The sequence below is a fragment of the Numenius arquata genome, chromosome 8, assembly GCF_964106895.1.
Source record: "Numenius arquata chromosome 8, bNumArq3.hap1.1, whole genome shotgun sequence".
Taxonomy (NCBI): Eukaryota; Metazoa; Chordata; class Aves; order Charadriiformes; family Scolopacidae; genus Numenius; species Numenius arquata.
In genome coordinates this window covers 34,825,141-34,842,866 of record NC_133583.1, presented here as the reverse complement: position 1 = coordinate 34,842,866, position 17,726 = coordinate 34,825,141, and the positions used below count along the sequence as shown (strand labels likewise).

Sequence of the window (17,726 nt, the reverse complement as noted above, 5' to 3'; positions counted from 1 at the left end):
GGGCACTGTCAGCAGGCAGCCCGATGGGCCTCTTGTAAGAACCTGCAGGAGGGGACAAGCTGAAGCAGCGGTTCCCAGAGCCGGTGTTTGCCTTGGCAGCCCCGGCCTCTGTGCCTTGCTTTCCAGACGCCGAGCTCCTAGGGGGAATAGCTGGATGTCTAAAACCAGGACTGGCAGCAGGGCTCTAGTATCTGGCAGGGCACATGGCAGCTCCCAGGGGTTGGGGAGAGGGGTGGAGGAGAGGTGGCCTGTGCCCCCACACTACATTCCTGCCCCGCTGCTGCCGGGCTGGGCTTTCCCACCAGCAGCCCCACTCAGGCACTGCGCCTGCTCAGCAAGCCCAGGCTGCGGGGAACAGTGTCCCCTGCTGCATTACACCCCTCTCTTAGTTTTTCACCTTGCAAAGCCAGGGAAGATAAGATCCCATCCCGTCCCATCCATCTGCAGGGTCAGCACAGCCCGCTCCAAGCCCATCCTGCTCACAGCCCATAAAGTGACCATGGCTCTGGCTTGGGCAGCTTGGGCTTGGCTGGGGCTAAGGCTGCTCTGTCTTGCCCCAGGAGGAGCCAGCTGTGGCAGGACCATAGTAGCAGGGTCCCCACACTGTCCCAGGACCAGAGGGATGCTGCACAGCACACACAGCTTCCCCCACCTCCACCCAGAGCTGAGCCACACAACACATCTCTCAAAACCTTTATTGTCAGCAAATAACAAAAGTCAGCCCCATGGTGGCACAGGGAGCCTGGAGAGAGCGGGGTGCTGGCACCCCAGGGCTCGCTGCCCCAGGAGTCCCTTGCACCAGGCCCCTCCACGACCGCCTGGGCAGCAGCGGGGCCGGGCGTGCACATGGGGGACGGGTGAGACTGGGGGGGGCACGTGTCATTCTCCAAAGCAAGGGGCACATTTACAACTGCTTATAAATAAACAACAACAATGAGAAACCTCCGGCTCTGGGAAGCAGGCAGGCGTCCCGCCACCAAGCCGCCAGCCCAATGCGCTCTGCCCTCCAAAGGCGGGGAGCAGCCCACTCCCCCAGGACTGCGGCCACCAGGTGTCACCTGGCACAGGCTCTGCTGCCGTGGGGAACCAGGCTGGATGGGGGGCACCAACCCAAACCAGCCAGCAGAGGGGGTTGGGCTCCTGCCCGGGTACACGTACAGAGACGCCCTGGGGGTGCAAGGATGGGGATGCAGGGAGGTGCCAGACCCTGCAACCCCAATGGCATCTGGGGTCCACAGCGGGCTCTGGGGAGAGCGAGAGCCAGGACATGGAGCCCAGGAAGGACCGGGAGAAGGGCAGTGCTGCCAGATGGGCCAGAGCCCTCGGGTGACACACGCCACAGCTGCACTGGTGAGGAACAGGGCTGGGTGCTCTGACCACCAGCCCCTATCCCCAAACGCCATGGGATGCCTGCCCGGCTCCACCACCCTCAGTGCAGGGGGCAGCACCCTCCCACTCCCACGGTGGGACTCCTGCCTCCACCTTCACCCCACTTTCAGCCCCTTGAGTGCAACCCGTTGTCCCCTGCACATGGTGACATCCCCACACCCGTTCTGCTGCCTCTCACGCTTGGGGGACTGGTGGGCGGGCTGGGGAGGGCAGAGCACATTGGGAACCACCAGAGACACCTTCTACCTTTGCTTTTAAACACTGAAGCTTATATTAGAGACTATGATATATAACCCGGGGGGCAGGGCTGTCCTGCCCAGAGTAGAGACAGCAGAGAGAGCACAGGTCCGTGGCCAGCCTGGCAAGGGTCTGCTCCGGCTGTGAGCAGGAGGTTAGTACGGGGGCACAGAGCAGGCGGCCGGGCAGGGGGACTCCGTCTAGGGCTGGTTCTTCGCCTCAGGGTCTTTGTCATAGATGTAGCTTCCCACAGCTCCGGTGTTGACGCCTGCACAGGGGGAGATGCAGGAGGTTGAGGACCCGTGCAGGAAGGTGGCACGCTCCAGGGAGATGTGCCCTCTGGGCAGTGGCATAAGCATCGAGAGCAGTAGCCCAGGTGGGGCGCGTGCCCCTGGACCGGCTGCCCACCCACGCACCCCCAGGCACTCACCCTTGGGCCCGAAGAGGATCCCGTAGCAGGGCTTGTGGCAGTACGGCTGTCCGTCATGCTGTGCGGGGCAGAGAGAGAAGCAGGTCACCCGGGGTGGGCAAAGGCTAGTCCCCAGGACACGTGCCCCTGGCTGGGCACCTCTCCCACTCTGCTCACCCCCTGCAGACAGCTGCACCCCGGCACCTCTGGGCTGCGGGAGCTGCTCCTGCCAGCCATGCCCTGCCCTCTTGCAAAGGCAAGGGCTGCCACACAGGTGTGACATGACACAGCTCAGCCAGGAGATGCCACGCCAGCATCCCCCATACACACTGCCTGGGGCTCTCGGGGAAGGGACATCCTTACCTCGGCGTGGCCCCCCGGGGTCAGTGTCTTGCTGCAGCGCTCACAGCGTAGGCAGGGACGGTGCCAGTCCTTCCCCAGAGAAGTCACCTTCTCAGCTAGAGCAAGGACAAGGAGGGAAGGTGATGTCTTTCCCCTGCACACATGCAAAGGGGGAGCAAGCCCCATGGAGACATCACCTCTGCATGCAAAATCCTGAGACAGCCCTGTGCATCCCAGCCTCCCATGTCTCTCCCACCCCTCTGCTGCCTCACAAGTGACAGGTTGGCTGAGGACAGCTATTAAGCCCACACCACCCACCTGGGATGTGACAGCGGGGGACAGGACACACATGAAGCCCTGCACCCAGGAGCTCCTCCAAGAGGACCCATCCCTGCAGGCTCCTCGGGCAAATCCCTCTGCGCCCCCAGCCCCACCTCTGAGCAAAAACCCCCTCCCAGCCCCTCTGTATGCCCCAGGGGTCCTGCATGAAGCCCCAGCACCGTGGGGCCATGCCACCCCAGGGCATGAATCCACTGCCTGCTTGCCATCTTACCAAAGTAGACTCTCTTGCCACAGCGCGGGCACATGTTGGGCTCCCCGGTGAAGGTAGTAACACTGGAGGCTGGAAGGAGAGAGGGCATGGGCGTGAGAAGAGGGACATCTCAGTCGGGACACACGGGTGTGGAGGACCCCACACACACCTTGCACTCCACACCATCAAACGCGGTGGCTCTGGACCAGCTGAATGCCATGGTGGAGGGCCAGGCTGCCCATCCTGCCCTGCCCCTCACCTTTGCTGGGTCCCTTGGGAGGTGCAGCGTTCACCTTCCTTTCCTCCACCTTCACCGGGTGCTCGATGGGTCCCGGAGCAGTCTGCCCCTCGATCTGCGGCTTCTCATAGATGTAGGACCCGGCGCCACCAATGTTCACCCCTGCAGTGGGGCAGAGAAACGTTGCAGTGGCCTGGGAGCACTCAGGGTCTCCATCCTCTTCCCACCCCCTGTCCCACCTCCCCCAGCCCCAATGAGCCACAGGGCCACTGCAGACACCGCTGCACTTCAGCCCCGGCTTGCTTTCTCCTGACTCAGGCTTTCTCCAGCCACGTCTGGGATAGGAGAGTGACTCCACCTTCTGTTTGAATGAGAATTTGTTTTTGAAATATTAAAAAAAAAAAAAAAAAAAAAAAAGACAGCTGTCAGGACAGATCCCTCCCTCCAGCAGCTCTCCTCTCCCTCTGCACAAGGGGGCAGCAGGGTTGGGACTGCAAAAGAGCTGGCTTGATGCTCAGCCCATGCCAACCTGGTTCCTGGGGTGTGCTTTTGGGGCCACGGCTCCCTGCCAGCAGGGATGGGGGAACCTGCCCTCTCCTGCAGCCCTGGCCGTGGCCACAGAGGCATGGGGGCAGCATGGACGTACCTTTGGGGCCGAACAGCGTGGCGTAGCAGGGCTTGTGGCAGAAGGGCTTCCCATCGTGCTGGGGAGAGAGGGGAGTGTTAGGATGCTGAGCGGCGACCACGATTCCCTCGGGATCGCTTCCATCCCCACTGGTGTTCAGAAACCACCACGGCCATGCCTACACCCCAAAACGCACCCAGCCTGTGGGTCTGCCTGCGACAGCCTAACGCCACCCGAGCGCTCAAGGATCTCGCCTGCATCAAACGCTCGGGCTGTTCTGCACATGTCGTACCATGGGGCTGGAGCACCAGCAGCCTGCGGCACTTCAGCTGAGAGGCATCTCCAAGCCCCAACCCGGCCGTGTGCCACTGGGACCCAGTAAGGCACCACTTTGCCCGTTAAGCATCCCGTGCACAGTCAGGCCGTTATTAGGCGCGTACACAGCGCCGTGGCTTCCACCTCCCCCCTCGCCTTGGCCTGAGATCAGAGGCCCCGCGCGGGCACCGGTCCCGGCCCAGGCGCTATCAGCCCTGCTATCGGCTGGGGGCGATTATCGCAGGAAGGCATGAAGCGGGCGATAAGCCCCGGAGCTCCCCACAGCCGTTTCTCATGGGCCAGCGGGAACCGAGTCCAAGAGAAAAGAAAAAGCGTTTGTGGCTGGGGCGGGGGGGGAGGGGGTTGGGGGGCAGCGGGGCTGCCACGCACACAGCTCCATGTGGAAAACCCACTGGGACCGCATCCTCGGGCACGAACCCACCCCATCCCCTGCTCGGCTCAATGCGTCATCCGCTTTGTGCCCCGTGCTCCTGCCCTCCGTCCCCTCTTGCTGCCAGGCAAGGACGCCTTGCCCAACACGGGCAGGGCGGTAGCTGAGCAGAAGCGATGTCCCTTCCCTTGCCACCTCGAGCGGTGCCGTGCCGTGGGCGAGGGCTGGCAGGGTGCGGGGGCAAGGCTGAGGGAGCGAGCAGGCAGCGGGCTGGCAGCAGGCAGCTGCCAAATATTGCAAGGCATAAATACCAGTGTGCTCGCAGCGTTACCCTGCCGGAGGGGAGGGTAAACATTTAGCTGGTCTCCCCGCGACACCTTTCCAACCCGGCCGGACACGCTGGCTTGAAAGGAGGGAGAAAAAGCAGGGAAGGGCCAAATCCTGCTGTTGGCGCAGTCGGTGGGGGCTTGGCTGCCGTCCCCCATGGGTGCAGAATCTGGCCTTATATGGAGAAGTAGCAAATGCCCAGGGTTTAACCTGGCCCGAAGCACAGAGCCACCCGCACAGCCCCACCCTCCCCGGCAGGACTGGCCCCACTCCCACGACGGGCTGGTGGCAACCAGCACGGCTGTCCCTGCTGCCACCGCCTGCTCCCCAGCTGTGCCGCACGCTAAAGCCTCGCTAAAGAGCTGGTGACACTCTGGCATGACAGGCACTGCGCAAAACCCAGGGCACCGGGTGTCACGCTGGGGCATTGCACAAGAAAAACACAGTTGCTCCCGGGCCCGAGCACCTGCCACCGCCGGCACAGCACCCTTGCACTCCCAAGCACTGGGCAGCTGCGGTGGCATCGCACTCCAGTGCAAGCCCCAGGACACCAAGAGCACTGATTCTGAGCTAGCATCACCATGGCAAATGGTGCATCCCCGATTTTCAGTGGTTTTCACCACACTGCGGTGCAGGCTCTCAGCACCCGCATGCCTTTGAAGCCAGTGTGATGCCCAAACAAGCCTGTCCGGTGCATGGAGCTGCTTCAAGCACTTGCCAGGGCACACTGAGTCTCACCACAGGCTGCTGGGAGCCCACACCGGGCTGGGCATCACACATGGTGCCAGCACCACTCTGTGGCTCGCCCAGGACTGTGCAAGAGAGCTCTTGAGCACCAGGGGTCACAGCATCTGAAGCCACAGTGTGCAATCCTGCCCTTGCATGCCACAGGAACAGCCCATCCCCATGGCATCGGGTACCTGCCCCAGCCCAATTCCTGGGATTCCCCATCCCTGGGGTGCTGGAGAGACCACCAGGCCACCCCTGCATGGCAGCATATCTCCTCCTCCCCATCCATCCCAGCAGCTCTTACCTCGGCGTGCCCGCCCGGGGTCAGGGTCTTGTTGCAGCGCTCACACTTCAGGCAGAACTTGTGCCAGTCCTTGCCCAGGGAGGACACCTTCTCGGCTGCAGGGAACAGGAGAGAGGGGTAAGCGACTGCCCAGCACCGGCTAAAGCCCCTGGGGAAGTCAGGCTCCAGGCACCATGGGGGGCTGCACTTGAGGAGGGCTGCTCATCAGCACGCTGTGCAAATTAGCCACACCACAGGGACCGTGCTGCTGCAGCCCCACAGGGTTCTCAAGGCCATTCAGGCCATGGGCACGGGCCCCCCCTGGGCGCCTGCAACCTCTGACCCCCCCATCCCCGGTTCTGCCATCGCACAGACACCCTTTCCCACGCACCAGTCCAGCAACGGTAGCGTTATTCTCTCTACTCCCTGCATCTATTTTTACCCACCACGTTACCCAGAATGACCCTGCTCCCATTCAAATATTTGGTGTTACCATGCCCACCCCACCCGGTTAGTCATGCCTCCCCCACGCACACGCAGCCTCTTGGGCTCCTGGGAGTCTCGGCCGCAGCTCCAGCCCTCAGCCTCCCAGTGCTGGTCCCAGGACACCCGCTCACCTCCCGACGGGAGGATGGGACAGCAGACATCCTCCAGTGTCACCAAAGATGGACGTTTGGCCCTGGAAAACACCCGCCTCTTGGGTGTATGGGTGCTCACCCTTCGCCCCCAGCCCGGGAGCAGGCATGATGTGCCGACGGGTATGCAGGCACCATCCCTGCATTGCCCCGGAGTGCCACAAACCTGCGGAGCAACTCGCTGCCGGCACCAAAAACAGTTTCAAAGCATCAGCGGGCAAATTCAGGGAAGGAAAATGCTTCCAGACCGGTTACGCAAATGCATCTCCTCCGGCTGGCCCTGAGCCGTACATCTCCAGGAGCACCCCGGGAGGTAGCACGGTCTGCCAGTCCTCATCCTGCATCCCCGGCCTCCTGCTGTCCCCCCTCCCTCCCAGCTCCTGGGGGGCCAGGTGCTGCCCTGTGCCCCCCACCAATTCCCGTGTGCCCTCCCTCTCCCCCACACGTGTGTGGAGACAGCTGGAAAACAGCATGATCCCTCTAAAGCCACCGTAAAACTAAATCAGAAGAGCCAAATAAAATATTTAACAAGCAAATAAAAGCGAAACCGGAGCCTGGCCCTGCTCTACAAGAAGACCTCCTCCGTAACGGCGGGTTTCCCAGCCCTATTTTCCCTGAAGACCTCAGCAAATGTCACCTGTTTGCATCAGGTCAAGATGGGGGTCAAGAGCTCCCCAAGGGCCGATCCTGGCTTCCAGAGCCACCCTCCTCCCAAGGCAAACAGCTGTGTCCGGGGCACACCGCAAGGCCAAGATAAGCCGAAACAACTGCCATTGCCACCCAAAAAAACAGCCCTGGTGCAAAACAGGGTGGGGGGTGGCAGAGGAGGGCAGTGCGAGGGGGCAGAGCAGGAACCATTTCACTGGGGTGCAGGGGGGAGGCTGGAGAGCACCCCCAAGCAAGCACATGGAGGACGGGCTTGGGGAACCAACATCAGCTGGAAGCAGCTCCAAACCGCCCTCCTGGTGATGCCACGCACGAGTCCAGGTTGGACCAAACCCCAGGTTGGAGCAGACGGCTGGGGGAAGGGATGCCCCTCCGCAGCCGGGGCTCTGTGCCCGCCTGCTCAAAGCTGCCAGGGCAAATCCCTGCTGGCCCCCAAGCCCGGGGGCTCAGGAGGGCTCACGCTTCCCCAGCGACTCACAGCAGGCAGCACGCGGGGAAGGGGCAAGGGCCAGAGCCTGCCCTCCCCTTCCTCTGCAGTCCTCGGCTGCCCCTGGGGGCAGAGGACCAGCCCAAGGGCACACAGCCCCTAGCCCCCCAAGCACTCCCCAAAAGTGAGGGGGACACAGAGGTCCCAGCACCCAACTGCCTTGGGGCTGTTGCAGGAGCCCTGCATCCCCCCAGCCGGAACTGGTGCCTCCCCGGGGCGACCAGGGAGGGAAACGGAGCGTGATGGTCTGAAAGCTGAGCCAGGGGCTTGGGGCCAAAGGGCCGCTCGGCTTTGTCACAGCAGATGCACAGCCAGGCCAGGCTGCACTTTGGCTGCGTCACCCCCGGCTCCCCCCGCCACCCTGGCCCAGCGTCGTCACAGCCCCAGGTACAAAGCAAGGAGGAAACTCCCGGCGGATGTTTTCCAGAGGCCATTGCAATTACAGCCAGCCACAGCCCACACCAGCTCCTTCCTGCCCCCGCGAGATGGGATGCTCCCCCAGTGTTCCCCCCCCTCCACCGTAATATTTCAGGCAGCTGTTAAATCCCTGCTGCTCCCTGACAAATACACCCCCCCATCCTCAGGCCGCGCAGAGCAAAAGGGACCTCACCATCACCTGCAGCCCCTGGCAGAGGATGGTGCAGGAGGGAAAAGGTGGCCCAGTGCACCATCCTGCTCCCAGGGCACGAGGACAGCCCGGGAACCACAGGGACTGCCCCTTGCCTGCGGGTGGAAACGCCACGCAGAGGTTGCTCAGGCATCCTCTGGCTGCAAACAAGGGCTCCCAGGGGCCATGGCGGGGCGGGACAGTCGGGATGGTTTTCCAGGCAGCATTGTTCGTGCCGAGCAGAGGAAGCAGCTTGGAGCCACCCCAGCCCATTTCCAGGGCAGTGGCGTCCCGCCCGTGGCCGCGCTGGCCCATAAATCACTGCGGAGGGAAAGCACCAGGGCCCAGATTTCCTGTCACCCGGCCACATCTGTTCCACTGTTGCATCAGCTCCAGAGTAGAAGTCTCTGCCCATGTCCTCCCGCCACGGCAGAGACCCCCAGGCAGCTGCTGGGGGGGGCCCCGTTCCGCACCCCCACCAGCACTCACTGCAAGAGCAGCCTGGGGCGAAGCAGCGCCCGGGCTCCGTGCAGCCCTGCGCAGGGGGCACGGGATGTCACAGGGCTCCAGTGCAGGCTTCACTCGGTCAGACATCACACCGCACACATCCAGCCTCTGCCACCAAACACCATGCCCCACCATGCCAAGCCACCCGAGGAAGGGATGGGCCAGCGCCCGTGTCCTCTCAGCATCACACCAAGCACACACATGTCCTGCCCCTACTTGCTGGATCATGCACCTACATGCTCAGCACATGGCAAGATCACAGAAGCCTAGAACGGTTTGGGTTGGAAGGGACCTTAAAGATCATCCAGTTCCAACCCTCCTGCCACAGACAGGGACACCTCCCACTAGACCAGGTTACTCAAAGCCCCATCCAACCCAGCCTTGAACACTTCCAGGGACGGGGCATCCACAACTTCTCTGGACAACCTGTTACAGTGTCTCACCATCCTCATAGGGAAAAATTTCTTCCTGATATCTAATCTAAATCTCCCCTCTTTCACTTTAAAACCATTACCCCTTGTCCTATCACTACACTCCCTGACAAAGAGTCCCTCCCCATCCTTCCTGTAGGCCCCCTTTAGGTACTGGAAGGCTGCTACAAGGTCTCCTCAGAGCCTTCTCTTCTCCAGGATGGACAACTCCAACTCTCTCAGCCTGTCTTCATAGGAGAGGTGCCCCAGCCCTCTGAGCATCTTCGTGGCCCTCCTCTGGACTCACTGCAATAAGTCCATGTCCTTCTTGTCCTGAGGCCTCCAAAGCTGGACGCAGTACTCCTGCTGGCCAGGCTTCTTTTGATGGCTCCCCTTAAGCCCACCGAATTTAAACCATCCATGCAGCACCCCCTGGGAAGTGCAGACCTAAGGGTACTCACAGCTGCGGGAATTTGGCCTCTGCCAAACATGCATGACGAAGGGTTTGCCTGCCCTGGGTTACCCACCTCGCCATGGGTGGGCATTGGGTGTCATCGATAATAAACCTCTCTCCTAGGGGAAATGCCCCCCCGTAGGAGAGGTGGAGGCACGGCCAGCTGCACGGCCAGCTGCAGGACACAGCCATGGGGTGGGTTTGCAACGTGCAGGGGGTGCAGCTCACAGCAACAAGGGACACCACCAGAGCCAGGGAAAATCAGAGGCAAGGAGCAGGAAAGCACCAGAGGGGGCTGCCAAAACAGTCTGCTCCCCAGGCTCCGCGCAGCCCCACCCCAGAGACAACGCGGCTCATCCCTTAATTACCCACTGTGCCCGGGCAAAGCAGCTGGCGTGGGCCAGAGCTAGGTGCATCTTTTTGGGGTGGGAAGGGAGCATCCCTCCTCCCAGCCTCAGCGCCGGGGGCCACGCCGAACCGGCTCCGGGTCCTCGCACAGGTATTTCCACAGCCTGACGTCAGTGCTGCTTCCAGCCCGAGGCTTATTCAGCAAAAGCAACTGTAGCTGAAGCCATGCCTCTGCAAAGGGCTGGGCTGTGCCCCATCCATCCCACCACAGCCCTGGGAGGATGCGGGGAAGGGCTGACAAAGCCCAGCCCAGTGATAAAGATGCCAAATCCCCACAGAAACCCAGCGACAGGCATCCCTGGAGGAGAGGGATGCTGTCAGAGCGACTGCAGATGCACTTCAAAGCAGTCACAGGCACAAAAGAATGAATAAAAGAGATAAGAGCAGGGAAAGGAGCCTGGTAAATGGCTGGAAACAAAGCCAGGAGTCCAGACAGTGGCAGCCTCATCCCCTCCTCATCCCCTCACAGTGCAGCCAGGAGGTGGAAAAAGTGGAGGGATGGCTTGAGGAGCTCATGCCATGCCATGCCATGGTACTTCACCGGCCCCCCAGAAGGGTCCGCACTGCCTTCGCACCACCCTGTCCCCTCCTGCCCTCCTCTGGCATGGCCAGGCCGCTCCTCTCCCCATCACACAGCCTGCGCCGACGGTTACGCCACACTGTGATTTTGTGGCCAAGACGTATATATTTAGCTCCTCCGCAGCAAGGCGAGGCGAGCCCTCCGGCCCCAAGCCGCTCGCTTGCTGGGCTCCCTCCAAGTGCGCAACAAAGCCAGCTCAGTACGGCCTCGCCGGGGAGCGCAGCCGGGGGCGGGGGGAAAACGAGGAATACCCCAGGCAAGGGGGGGTCCTGCTTTCCAGGGCCTCACTTTCAGCTCAGTGGAGAGGTGAGGTGTTCCCCAGATCCTGAGCCTCCACGTAGCTGAGCCACTTGGGCACAAGCGAGGGTTGTTTGATTTCCAGCTGCAGCCCTAATGCACGGCATGGCTCCCGTCCATCCCGCCGCTCCCTGCCAACAGAACCTCACCTACTGCAGGCACTTCCCTGGCTGCGAGCCTTCGACCTCCCGCTCTGGTTCAACGGGGCGAGGGCAGCCTCCAGGCTAGTCCCCCTCCATTTTCCACGGGGCTGCTGTCCTTCATCAAGCTGCATCCGCACGAGATGCACCCCTCCGGCTCCGAGGCCGGGCGGCTCGGCCGGGGCTGTGTGGGAGAGGGTCAGCAGTGTTTCTTGCCGGGCACTGGGTTCAAGAAGCAGGTTCTCAGCCTGCTTTCTTGCTGCGGCGCAGACCCACACGCAAGACATTACAGGCAGGAATGCAGGCAGCCTGCAGCCCTCCTCTCACCCTGCCGCACGGCGAGGGGCAGAGCAGACGGCAGAGAGCCGGGGCACAGGCAGGCACACGAGCAAACCCTCTCCCTGGGTAATCGCTGGTCCAGAGCACCGTGCTCCTCCTGCACGCTGAGATACCATCTCCGGTGGGCAGCGCCAGGAGGATGAGACAGTTTCCTGGCCCGTGTCAGTGAGAGCAGGAATCAGAGACACACTGGAGCAGCCAAGCCTGTCTAAGGGCGCCTCCGGTCCCATGGCTACTCACCTCCCCACCCTTCTGGCTCCCTGCAGCTGCAGGACACAACCAGCTCCAAGGGGTTGTGTCCAGCTGCCCCGGGCTGTGGGCAACACAGAATGAACAGAGACGGCAGTGGGAGAGGATGCTTGGGACCTCCCTGGGGGCCGCAGCACCAGTGCTCCCCACCAGCAATTGCATGGCAGGCTGGTAGAAGAGTTCTCCCCATTCGTGTGCCAGGACCTGACCCCCACCATCGCCTCCCTGGTTGCTTCAGGGCCTCCCAGCCCATTGACAGTGACGGGCACCACCACCCCACCACAGCCAAAAGTGGCACAATGACACACACTCCAGGCTCCGTATTTGATTGCAACATTGCAATGACAGATTTTCCATTACCTCTCGCTTGGGCGTTCCTGCTCCGCCTTTCCTTTCCAGTCCCATCACCTCACCTCTCCCCATCCCTGTGCTCCTGCCAGGGACAGGGAGGGAGGATGGGAACACAAGGAGCTCTGCCTGAGACCTGAGACGTGGGTGCAGAGCTCCACAAAACAGATACCAAATGGAGTCACTCAGGACCAGCCGGGCTTGCGGAGAGCTGCCTGCCAGCCCCAAGCCTCCGGCACCCACAGCCCCCGGAGCAGCACTGCTCCCGCAGGCTGGCGGAACAGGGAAAGAAGGATACCCAGGCCAGCCACCACAAACCCCTCTGGGCACGTCCACACATCCCTGTGTCCCACAGCAGCTGAACCCCAGCTGCCTACAAGGCAGGCAACCTCCTGCAAACATGCACACGAGATGCCGTGCACCGCGGCGTGCAGGAGCCCCAGCAGCTCCGGCAAAGCGTGCACTTCACAGGGCGCGAGAGCAAAGGGGGCTGAGGCCTCACACCGTCCCATCCCGCCCTCCCACAGATCACAGTCTATAGCTCGTGCTATTTTCCTGAGGGAAACGCTGATGCTAATCAGCCTATCCTTCAGCTTCCCACAGAGGCATTCCCCCCACCCAGCAGGGCCCTGCGCAGGGAGCAGGGAACTGGTGCATCCTTAGTTACCATTCTGCAAGGTCCACACACGCTCCAAGCGCAGCTGCCCCGAGACATGGGAGCAGGCAGGTACCCAAGGAGCCCAGCCAGCCTTCGCGCTGGCAAGCCGGGGGCCGTGCCGACACTGACATGCCGCCCGCGCTTGAAGAGCCGCTTCCTTTGTTAGGGACGGCTGTAATCAAAATAGAGCCCTCCTGCCTCTCCTGCTGGGCCACCGTCATACCCAGAGCCAAGGACAGCGGTTACTTATTAATTGCAGAGCGGCTTCTGCAGCTTGGATTTCTGCAGGGCCGCTCCAGCGGTGCAGTGCTCTGCAGGGAGGGCACCCCACACCTCACTGCACCCCATGTCCAGCTGCACCCCTCTCCTCCAGCACACTCAGGACATCAGCATCTGCTGTGGTCCCCTCTGACCGCACTAGGCTTGGACCCTCCTTGCTTCCCAGCTGGACGTGTCCGTGTCCTTAGTCCATCCCCAGCACCCCACCAGCAGACCATCCCCAGAGAGCAGTTTTGCTGCAGACACAGACAGGAAAAACCGTGGGGCTACTGGGCAACTCCCACATGCTTTTAGGATGCCCCTTCCCAAAGAAACAGAGCAGCAGCCTCCCACCAGCCCTCAGACACCCCAGCACGTGCAGAGAGCTCCCCAAAAACTGCCCGCTGGTGGACCCTGCTGCACGTGTGCTTGCTGCATCCCTGGGGCTTTCGCCTGCCCTGCGCTTGAGATGGGAAAACAGGAAACCCCCTGCCGACGCGATCCCCCGCAGTTCCCTGGGAAGAAAGGACAGGAGGCGGAAAGGCTTGGCCAGGGCTCCCAGCGACCCTGCAAAACTCATTTAAGGCTAGCGATGCAAAAGGGAGCGGGGGAAATGTGTGGCTGTTTGGCTGCAGGCGACTCTGGTCCCTCCGGCGCTTCCTGCCAGAAGAGATAACCCAACCCCAACCCACCGCCACCTGCCAGAGTGGGATGGGAACCAGCCCCGACAGCCGCCGGCAGCGCTGCTCCTCCGGTTAAACATTCACTTCATCCCTCCAACCTCCCCAAAGCAGGAAAGTTAGCCCCAGCCGCTCCTGGAAACAATGTCACAGACCTCAGCCTGCTTTACAAAAAAAAAAAAAAAAAAAAAAAATTAGAAAAAAAGCCAGAAAACTATTTTTATATTTCCCTGTGCTTTTTAAAGGAAAAAAGCTCATTCTGCAGCTCAGGAAACGCCCACATCCTCCTGACTGCGCAGGGAGGAGCCCGCTGGATTTTTCCAGGGAGCATGAAGCAACAGGCAGGCTGGAAATTAGTTTTCCATCGGTACCCACGACTGTTGGCGTTGGTCAGCCGCACAGGCACCGTGCGGGGCCGGGAACGGGACACAGTGGCATTTCTCACACATGACCCACGGCTGCAATCCCAGGCATTTGAGAAGTTATAGTTGCCAGCGTTCATTCAGCACAGGCGAGGAGCGCTCCTGAACAAGCGGGGCTTTATGAATCACCTCCCCGTTAAGCTTCGGGCCAGCCGAGGAATTCACAAGCGTTACCAAACCCCGGGCGCAGCGCTCCCGTCGCCTTCCCACCAAACCACGCGGTCCATGGGGTGGAAACCCCAGAAGCCGCGTCCCCGAAAGGCGTCTCAGAGGTTGCACCCAGTTTCTATGCATTAAATAAATGGACCTGGGTTTATTCTGCCAGAGCCTGGGTGGTTCCTCAAGGAAAAGCTCAAGGCGTTCAGCAAGGACAGGCTCCAGCCTATCTCAACTCTAAGCAGGGAGAAGTTTTTGGCTTGCCCCTGTTTTGACTCACCCCCTGGTCTCTCTTAGGGGCAGCAGGGGCTGTGTGGCCCCTGCAGGCAGGGGTGTGATGGGGGCTACCATTCCCCCACTGCTGGGGACCTGTCTCCCCCCTGCCTGCAGGACAAGGCGTCCCCCGGGGGGGCAGGAACGGGGAAGGCAAGGAGCAGCCGAGACCTGGATGTGGACCAGTACATGTTCACAAACCCATCCGGGGAGAGAGAGCCAACACTCAGCTGGGGGCATCGGGTATAGCATCATGTCCCCTCAAGCCACATCTCCAAGAGACCCACAAGTCCCCCAGCACGTGGGGAGAGAGCGAGCGAGCAGGCACTGTTAGGGGCTGGCGCTTCGCCTCCTGGCACAGCCTGACCTCCTCCGGCAGCGAGGGAGGGGTCCCTGAGCCCCCCCTCAGGCCCCCCCCACGCAGGGCAGGCTCGTCCCCAGAGTGAGAGGAGCAACTCTGACCCCGGGCCAGTGCCCAGCTGGCTGTACGGACACGCTATTTTCTGCTTAAAAAGGAAAAGATTCACACAGAGAAAGACATCCAAGGGGCTGAGCCCTTCCTACCCCCACACAAATAGGTTTATTTAAAGGAGGAAGAGAGCAAATTCCTATTTCTCTGTGTTTACTTGGAGATGGCCGGAAAGGAATGAAAGCACCAATGCCTCAAACGCTCAGGCACCATCAGGACCCTTTGGTATTCCTCCACCAAACAAACGTGCTGAGGCAGCAGGGGCTGGACCAGAGGGAGATGGGCAGGGAGGGATGCAGACAGGCAGCACCGGGCTGGGCCCCGTGGCCAGCAGGTCCCAGGGGACAGCTCGAGCTGGACCGCTGGATATGTCCCTAGAGCCACCCTGAGCCTGCAGCACAGTCCCAAGGATGCCCACCCCAAAGATGCCCGCCCTGAGGCAGGGTCGCCCCCGGGAGGCTCTGGGCTGGGCACTGTCACACAGGGGGCAAGCGGGCTGGGACAGGCTCCTTGAGGAGCGGCGGTGAGGCACCAAGGCGGGGGATCAGCCCTTGCTCCCACCTCTGCCCCCGGCATTTTCTGCAACCTGGGTGGCGGCACTCACTCCAGGATGCCCGATGGGAGACACCCCAGCCCCAGTTCCCAGAGATCCTGACCAGCCGCAACCCCAAGCAGGGCTCTCGGAGACCTGCAGGGACTCGCTGCTGCCCAAAGCCGGTCCGGGCATGCTGAGATGGACCTCCAAGCCCAGACGCTGCCTTTGAAAAAGTCCCGTAGAAACCCCAAACCATTCATTAGCTCACCCACCCGGGAACGGCCCTCAGAGGGCTGGGTGAGAGGAGAGATGGGGAGGGGTAAACAGCACACCTGGAGCGAGGTTTGCAGGGAATGGGAACAAATTGGCTGGGAGAGGGTTTTGTTTGCACCTGCCACCGCCTGCTCCTCCACACCAAGAGACCTCCCTCTCCCCTCCCCGCTCACAGGAGCCCCCTGCCCAGCACCACGTCCATGTCAGATGGGCTGGGTTCCACTATGACCCAAGCCGGTGGGGACAAGGGGACACAAGTCCCCCCCAGCACCAAAACAGTCTGCGGGCACACACCCCAACCAGGACTCCTCACCCCTTGCTTCACCTCCTCAGCCCAGGGAGCAGGGGAGGGTGCCCGGGACCCCCCTGCCACCCACACCCCCCGTGTCCCCCACCTCAGGACCAGCCAGCAGCATCCCCCAGCCCAGGGGATGTGGGTTCGAGTCGAGGAGGAGAGGGGGGGGAAGAGCAGAGGGGCCGCAGCAGCTGCGAGGATGGGGCCCAGGGGAGAAGCAGCCGGTGCGGGGCAGGGCTCTGGGTGCGCCCCGCTGGGGAGCCGCGGCCGAGTGGGGACCCGGAGATGCGCCGGGCTTTGGGGGCGGCGGACCCGGGGACACACCCCGGCGCCGGGACGGAGAAGAAAACCCGAGGATGCACCGGGGCTTGTGGAAGGGGAAGGCAGGGATGAGCGCCGGGATTTGGGGAGCGGGGACAGAGCGGGGATCCCGGGGATGCGCCCCGGCTCGGGGAGGAGGATGCGGGGCCGGGGCCCGGGGATGCGCTCACCGAAGTACACGGTCTTGTCGCACTTGGGGCACTTGGATGCCATGGCGGGAGAGCAGAGCGGAGCGGAGCCGAGCCGTGCCGTGCCGAGCCGAGCCGCGCCGTGCACCCCGCTCCGCCCGGCCCCCGCCCACTGGCCCCGCCGCCGCCCGGGGTGGGGGGGTGGGGGGGGCCGGGGCGGGGCTGCCCGCGGAGCGTTTGCCCGGCTCGGTACGGCTCGGTAACGGCGCGGTCCCCAGCGCGGCAGGTGCACGGTCCCGGCCGACGGAGCCCCCGCCCCGGGGCAAACCTCCCCTTGCCCTCTTCCCCGTCCCCGAAAGCCCCAAGGATGCAAGCGCTCACCGTTCCCCTTTCCCGGGGAAAAAAAAAAAAAAAATAAAAAATTAAAAAGGTTGCAATTAAGAAGCGTGACTCGTGGGGTTTTATCAGCTCGGTGCCCGGCCCCCTCCAGTGCACGCCCGAGCAGCGGTGTCACCTCGCCTCTCCATGGGTGAGTCCTGCATCCCTGCACCGACGCACTGGACCGGCAGGTCCCATTGCCACGAGCCCCAGCCCCTGTGCGAGAAATGGAGAAAAGTCTTTCCCCCTCTCTTAGAGGCAGCTAAGGGACACTTAGTCCCCCCTCTTAGGGACAGTGGGGAACCTGGGGTGGTGCGTTCAAACTCTCGGCACACACACACAGCCCTGCGTGGTTAGGCTGGTGGAGGAGATGGACTGTAGAGGGGTGTACAGCCAGTTGCTGTGGTCCTTTGGGGTGGCAGATTGGTGTCTGAGGTGGCCCAGTACCAAATGCACTGGTCGAGAGACTACCAGCTGCATCCTGACAGCAGCCACCCTCAGAGAGTCCAGCCCCAGAGCTGGGGCACGCACAGCCATGGCCACGCAGGAGCTGGTTTGTTGGGACGGTGCCCCGGTGGGGTGGAGGGTGCAGGGGCTGGTAGTGTATCTGGGAGGGGACCGGCAACAGCCCCCCACCCCGGGAAGCGCCATGCCTGCGCTGGGTATTCTTAGACACATTTTTTCCGGATGGGGTAACCGAGAAACCCAGATTAAGTAGCCGGGATGATAGGCCTGATATGGGAGACCTTGGCGGGGGGACGAGGGCGAGAGGCCCTAGGGGAGCAGAGATAGCGGTGACGGCAGGCGGGCGAGAGGAGGGAGGAAGGCACGTCTCCTGGTGGCCTTGCTAGCACAGCATGGCACGCATGGCATGGCGTCACGGGGCAACGCTGCCCATCACAGGCATGCCATGGCCCCAGGGCATGAGTTGAGGCT

The 17,726-nt window shown here is 62.2% G+C and overlaps 1 protein-coding gene across 1 annotated transcript; it reads right to left on the bottom strand.

The window, feature by feature from the left end:
* Positions 1-681: 681 nt before the first annotated feature.
* On the bottom strand, positions 682-16,577 carry CRIP2 (cysteine rich protein 2). Its single transcript, XM_074151350.1, has 8 exons — positions 16,455-16,577; positions 5,839-5,933; positions 3,794-3,851; positions 3,169-3,309; positions 2,931-2,999; positions 2,399-2,493; positions 2,057-2,114; positions 682-1,894 (listed from the first exon to the last, which is right to left on the bottom strand). Exons 1-8 carry the CDS (start codon positions 16,495-16,497, stop codon positions 1,827-1,829), a joined length of 627 nt encoding a protein of 208 aa, XP_074007451.1. The 5' UTR covers positions 16,498-16,577; the 3' UTR covers positions 682-1,826.
* Between the last annotated feature and the right edge of the window lie 1,149 nt (positions 16,578-17,726).